General features: G+C 40.7%; 1 protein-coding gene across 1 annotated transcript; it reads right to left on the reverse strand.

The window, feature by feature from the left end:
- Nucleotides 1–399: 399 nt before the first annotated feature.
- On the reverse strand, nt 400–5,611 carry LOC119455581 (haloacid dehalogenase-like hydrolase domain-containing protein 2). Its single transcript, XM_037716983.2, is given in 8 exon segments — nt 400–612; nt 691–754; nt 2,830–3,046; nt 3,151–3,235; nt 5,087–5,189; nt 5,191–5,253; nt 5,255–5,297; nt 5,380–5,611. Coding segments are annotated over 8 exon segments (843 nt in total). The 5' UTR covers nt 5,544–5,611; the 3' UTR covers nt 400–508.
- Between the last annotated feature and the right edge of the window lie 1,915 nt (nt 5,612–7,526).

Below are 7,526 nucleotides of genomic sequence, written 5' to 3' on the forward strand. Positions count from 1 at the left end.
TGGGATATGGCAACACTGTTGTCTAAATGGTGGCCCAAATTACACAGAACTAAATCATTTCCTGTGAAAATCTGTGCTGCTTCTGCAGATATGCGTTATGAACCAATTGATGAACGAAGGACACAAACATGAGTTTCACTCTAGCACTTCCATTGTTGAAAAAGAAGGGTCATAATATATGCACACCAAACATATTCGTAATACTGCAATTTAGAAACAGTGGAATCTCGTTGATACGATCTCACGGCAACTTGAAAATAAAATGTATCATCTGAAAATCGTATTATCCGAACATAGTCGTATATGAGGAAAAGACGTATTATCCCGAAAAATGGATTATGCAGAATCGTATCAATGAGATTCCACTATATGAGGCATTGACATAAGCAGGAAAGAAACGTGTTCCCTTTTGCACATATATATAGCAAACTTGTGTAAAAGGTGTAAAAGGACTTTATTACATAGCCAGTTTCCCTGGTATAAAGGTCTCGTAATATACAGAGCACTCCTAGATCTTTGGGTTTAGTATAATGTCCACGGCATCAACGAATGACGGGACCAAGGCCCAAGGACGGTTTTCTATCTTGAACTCATCACCAACCATGTATTTCCCTGCAATGTATCAAAATGTTAAGCACGAAAAAGACCACTGAACAGATGGCTGCAACAAACTATGAACTGAACAATTACCTGTCTGCACTAGAATACCTCGGATGCCGACTTGTTGTGCTCCATCAATGTCATCCCGAACATCCTTGAAAGCAAAGAAAAAAGCATGAGCAAAAAAATGCAGCAGACCATGATATGCAAGTACACAAATAATTTGCCAAATTTGTAAGGCAGCTAGCAAATATGTTCATTTTTTTTTTTTCATGGCAGCATGGCCTGACAATTTGTACCTGTTGCAGCAATATTGCATTATAGCATTACACCCAAAGTTGTATATGAAGAAGGCCATACCAAGCACTGACTCAATCATACATACCAGTTTTTCAGTACAACTCTGCCCACACACTTTTCTAGTAAATCATTGTGCACGCATTAACTTTGACACAATGCTAGAAAACAATGGAATACCCTCTGCAGCTTTCATAAGCTGTAAAAGTATTTTAAGAATTAATGCAATGCATGGGTGGACAGGGATTTTGCCTGATTTGTGCTGTGTGTACACAAGACATGGGAACATGTCTTGCGTACTGAAATTCACAGCACAAATCAGGCAGAATGCAATTACAATAAAAACCATCTTAGCTGAATTCCTGATCAAATTACTCTGAATTAAAAATAATAAATTAAAGAGCTCTAGTGCACACGGTAAACTTTCGCAAAGGTCAGATAGCAAGCTTTAGCTTAGAGTTCCCGCTGCCTACCCAAAGTGCAAGTTACAGCATGTGTACGATAATAACCCTCCTCTACTAAAAGTGTGTTTCAGTGTGACATATTCTCTTTATAAGAATGCCATAAACAATACATTGTTTAACCAAGTACTGGTGCAGAGGTCTATAAGAGCCTTAAGATTCACAAAAAAATATATCAGGCATGTTTGTTTCCCATAGTGTTCATGGCTTTGAGGCATAATATTGGTGTGTCAGTTGGCAACACAACAAAAAAGGAGAAAATCTTGGAATTAGAAATGTTTTCATCATCATGCTGACTGTGCTCTACTTCAAAAAAGCGGCCCATATAACATGAGTCAACAAATCATGGAGTGATGTTGCCCAAGAAATTAAATGTACAGATTCGTAGAGACAACACAGCTTACCACAGCTGCAGTAAACACCTTGAATTGGATGAGTTGGTTCTCTAAGCAAGCATACTGAATTTTTTGTTGTTTCATTTCTTTAGGGCATGTTTGTTTGCGAGAGGGTGACAGCCATGGCAGGGTGCTGGGACAACAGATCGCAACTCACCCCCCCGGGCCCCCCTCCAAGTTCGTGGTGCTGCGTGTGTTCCTGCATGTGTGTATGTGCGTGCATGTGTAGCCAAGAGCGCTGAATAATATGCCTGAAATACAACCAAGTGACTGGCCAAGAGACAGTGTGTGTGACGGTGAGAGAACTGTGTAAAAATGTTGCGTGCCCTTCCATTCTTTGTCTTGTACAGAGTAAATCAGCTATTTGCATAATTAAATGTAATCTGCATTTGCATCACCAGAGAGCAACTATGCATTAATTTTGGCTATCTTTAAAAGTTCATATTTGGTTAAAATGCAGCGCAACTGGGCTGAATACTAGAGACACAAGAACACGCTTGTCCTGTGTTTGTGACACAACATATTGGTCAGCACTTTTCCCGTGTTTTTGTTTCTCTTGTCTTCGTCTCCGTCAAACTGCATTTTTACCAAGTGTGTAATAGCCTTCAGTAGAGCATACATATGTTTGAAGTGAATCCTATACATTGTTATTTAGTAGCATCAACATAGATAAACCATGTGTTCATAAAGTATTACACATACCATGTGTGCACAGCAAAGACCAAGTTATTACAAAATCATGTCCTTTCTATGCACCATTGTATAGGCCTAATCTTATCTGATCTAATGGCACAAATTTTTAGAAATCCTAGAATTCTAACAAGTTTTTTTTTTTTTTTTTTTTTTTTTTTTTTGCAAAGGGTCAATAACTATGGCTGCATGGCCAGCTCCACAGGAAAGTTTTCACTTCAACTCCAGGAGAGATAAGGGATGAAGTGCTTTTATATCAAATGTCTTTGAGTGTGGAGACATCAAAGTTCCTTACACCAGCTCATGTGGCTGTCTAATAGGAATCAGCACAATTCACAGAACATATCTTTCAATTCACAGAAACATATCGTAAAAATCGAACATACATCACCAATCATAACAGTGTCTTCTGGTCGGGCTTGAAGTTGTCTGAGAGCAGTCAGGAAGAAAGTCTTCTCAGGTTTGCCCACAATCTGGGCTGTTTTGTCAGTGGCAAACTCTAGCGCCTTCACAAATGGTCCTGGTCCCAAGGCCAGATAATCGTTAGTGCGGTAGTAGCGTGCTTTATGGATTGCAACAAGCATGGCTCCACTTAGTACTAGCCTGAAAACAATAATCAAACATTTCAAAAGTTTACACTTTCTCTTAAGTATTTCTTATACTGCCACCGATTGCAAAATGAACAACATGAAAATGCACATAATTACCTAAATGCTTCATTCATTGGACCATAGTCGAATTTTTCTGGTGCCAATCCAATAAGTACAGCATTGGGCTCTTTCGTATCCAAACCTAGAAGAGAGAGAGACCTATGATTACTTTGTTTCATAATGTACAGTGAAAGTCCAGTCGCTAGCTTTTGAATGTGATTGTGCAAGTAACAGCAAAATTTGTATGTAGCACCCCCACAAGGTATCATGGGAATGACAATATGCCATCGTGTCTCTCTCACTGTTCCATGATGCTCATTCAGCACAACTGTTTGTTTCTTTTTCTAGTGCTATCACAGTTTTGCACAGCCCTGAACATGACTGTCAAGTTCAAAGATAGAAGAAAAAGAGCAGCCTTCCATGTTTAACTATACATAAGTGCATCCTAAACCCGTCGACATATGCGCAAAAGCATGTTTCATTCTCGCTTTTTTTTTTTTTTCACTTGGCAAGTTACAGCCTGAATTTGAACGCAAAACTCTAACGATAATTTGAGTTGCAATTAAATAAGTTGCCAGAGTAAGCTGTAGTTGAAGTCTTTGTAAATCATTCATGATTTGTAGAGAAAAGTTACGTAAATAATGCAGCTGTTGTGTAGCAAATGGTTATGTAGAGATTATATGATGTAGCGTTTATATTCATAATAAGACAGAATGTTTCTAATGGGAAGATTTAAGAATGAAAGCAAAATTAAACTGAGTGGCACACACCCATTGCCCGGTCACCCCAGAGGCACATATCCCAGCTGCCCCTGTCGAACATAATTTTAGACTCCACTATCACCACGATCAGCCCACCAAAATGATGAGCTACCCCGCTCTGGGGGTGAGGTATCATCGTCCCCCAAAGAAGCGGCAGCACTCACAGAAGAATGCTTCACATTAAAAAAACATACAGGCGTGAACCTTCGGTAATAGCAGCTCATACATCAATCAACAGCTGTGCAGTCCATCGATGTAACCTGGTCGTCTATTTCTCTTGATATCTTTACTGTTTGAGCATGCTACAGCTTGTTGTGCAGCCATCATATGCTTTTCCTCATCCTCCTTTCACAATCACCTGGACCCAACATCTGTGCTTCAAGCTTCCTTGCATTCCTTGCCTATTTTGCACTCGCAACCCCCATCAGCTAGCTGCGCACCATCTTCACAAAAGTTCTCTGCACAGTGCAACCTCCCATAATTCTTCATCGTCTGCATGATGTCCCCTCGCACGACTGCTTACGAACAATGGTTCTTCAGTGGGCATTGCGGATAGCAATGTGAACATGTGTATATCGCAATGGTTTCTCCTTGCTGAACTCTGCGGCATGTGAAATGTCAAAAGAAAGGACAATGCATTCAAGTATGTAATTGCAGCTTATTATATAACCTTCAGGCACTTTCAAATATAGCGTCGTTTCTTCGCGCTTTCGTAGCACTTATCAGCTGCCTGGCTCTACTGAGCCGAATAATTACTACTACTACTACTACTACTACTACTACTACTACTACTACTACTACTACTACTACTACTACTACCAGTGGTCTACCTCGCTTCTATATAGCAATAACGTTACGTGGTGACGACGCACACACGCTATATACAATGCTCTACTACGCATATACATTTGTCGCTGTAAAAATCCGGAGACTGTACACATGAGATTCAAATCGACGAGCAGCAATTAACGCGAGCAACGAATACCGGCACGTCGTGTTGCGAACGATAACCGCAGATCAAGTACTTCTTGGTTGGCATCAGCTGCTTACCACTCAGACAACTGGCTCAGCTCACGCTGGACGCCCACGCGTATCAAGCAATACCGAATCACCCGCTTCCAAATCAGCGATCACATTGCAAAACTGCGCGCCAGACCGGCAAGAGAACAAACACTTAACGCATTCTCGATGCACCATCTGAATAAATAAGAAATCCGGAACACTTCTCGTACCTTGAAACTCTTCCATAGCCGCCTCAGACACCATTAGGTGAGGTCTGAGGCTTCGGATCTCTACGAAGGCCCTGGCAGCAGTCAAGGACGAGAAAATCTCGTCCTAAAGAAATCTTGAAACCTAAACTAAGCAACCGCTCGTGCAGTAGCCGACGCGATTCCTTAGTCGGTGTTTGTCACAAATTTGATCTGTATTCCGGCAGCACGTAACCTGGGGAAGAAAATGAGAGTGGGTCGAAGGTATACACTCCAAACAACTTTACAGCAAACTGTGAAGCCACCGATCGACTCACCTTTCGAGAGCTTCAACAGCCCCTGGAATGATATTATCCTCAACGTGTAACGTGCCACTCAAATCGATGAGGGCCGCCTTAACGTGTTTCCCTGAACTCATTACTGAATATAATCGATGTAGCAACGAGAAACGCGGGCAAACTTTGCTGTAAAAGTGTCTCATAAAAAAAATCGAATCAGGCTATCGGGCAGCATGGAACGCAGCCATGCCAGTGGTTTCATTTTCGTATCCGCGTGGCGGACTTACAGCGCACTACCGACTAAAACAAATACTAATATTTTTTAATAAATTGTTTAAGCGTTTGTAAGCGAAATATAAGTTTGCCAAAACTTAATTTTTAACGAGTTATTTATTTTATATAAATTAAACAAAGCACAGCACGAAGTAAGCTTTTTGTCACGGTGCTTTTAGTTTCGCTCTTACCCGCTTTTCCTCTCTTCCTTTTTTTTTTTTTTTTTTTTTTTTTTTTTTTGCGCGCGCGTTTTTTACATTTTATTTCAGATCTCCTTCTTGGTTTCAGGAGAATAATTATACTGATGCCGCTCTGTCGATCGCTATTCGATTTAAAATTATTATTTCAATTAATAAACATTCACAGAGACGTGCGCAGCTCTCAAAATCGCGTGACTTCAGCTCGTCGCTGACGCGTCTCCAGTTTACGACGGCCTCGTTACAGTGTACTAGTACACTGTAACTAGTACACTCTAGCCTCGTACACGCGGGCGCGAGTACATCACAAACCTCACAAGGCGAGCGAGTTTCGAGGCGCAGACAGAGAGCAAACCGAGTCGGAGATGGGTGCATGGAGGAAATCAGCTTTTCTTTCCTCCACGTTTCCAAATGCGGCAAGGACGGCGGCAGGGCCTAGCCGTTAAACAAGAAAAGGCGCCAATTCTTTGCACTGGTACCTAGGATGCTTTGTCAATGCTGACCGACGTCGCAAAATTTAGGGCAAGGACAGAAAATTGCATGCATGCACACAGAGTATAGACTTACTCATATATATATATATATATATATATATATATATATACACACTCTCTTGCAAATGATGGATATGTTTCATGCAACAATTAAAGAGGAAGTTTGGCTTTTGCAGCTGGGTTGAACATGGTGTTGTCTATGTTTAGCCATTATATTAGCAAAATGTTATATTACATTATACAAACAAAAATATTACACATAAAACTCTCGCATCAAATAGCTACAGATTACATCATTCATATGTATCATATCGCCCTCCTGAAGATACGCCATGGCAAAAAAAAAAAAAAATGATATACGTGGCAATCTTCCAACGGTCGCTGACCGTTCTCGCACTCTTTTTTTTTTTTTTTTCTTTAAAGCAAGCCGAGGTGTGGCATGCATATTGCCCTCAGCACATCTCCATAAAGCGCTACATATGAATAGGTGTGGAAGAAGGCAAGCGGCAGCTGGGACATGCAAATGATACTCGTCAGTAGTCCGACCATGAACTGCAATAGGACTAAGCGCTTGGCAATTAAGTTGGTACCAACTCATGAATAAACTGCAGAGCACACAAGAACGACAAAAACAGGCAATCTGTGTATGTCATTTCTCATTGCCTGTGTCTCCTTTTAGTGTGTGCTGTAGAATGGCCATAAATAGTGTGACCATCTATGGCGCAGGGCGATGTTCCATAGTTTGTTCAAAAATTGCCCCAAACAAGGATAAACATTTTGCCTAAAGAATGCATTCAAAAGTCTGTCTCGGTTAATTTTCAAAATACGCTTTGAAGAATCAACATCTTTCGGAAGATGGCTGACATTGACTACAACAATGACAAGTGGCCGAAAGCCATGGAGCTGACTACACTGATTACCATGCCACGTTTTGCTAACCAAATGAAGTAATGACTTTTGGGTTGCACCGACTATGGTTACTGGTCCAAATGAGTGCTCCAGTCCAGTGTTCTGAACATGGAATGAAACATGCCACATTTTCATAGCATTAGAACACTGCTATGCATTAACTATGCCAGAAAAGTCTGCCTTCATTGTTTGCAGGCTTAATGGCTATGATTAGACCACAGCGTTTGCATTGAGTAAGAATAAGTACACTATAGTTGTGATCAAACACACAATTACAAATTCGAAATGAATTCAAAGAAGTATTAAAATTTCA

This window comes from Dermacentor silvarum, chromosome 6, assembly GCF_013339745.2.
Source record: "Dermacentor silvarum isolate Dsil-2018 chromosome 6, BIME_Dsil_1.4, whole genome shotgun sequence".
Taxonomy (NCBI): Eukaryota; Metazoa; Arthropoda; class Arachnida; order Ixodida; family Ixodidae; genus Dermacentor; species Dermacentor silvarum.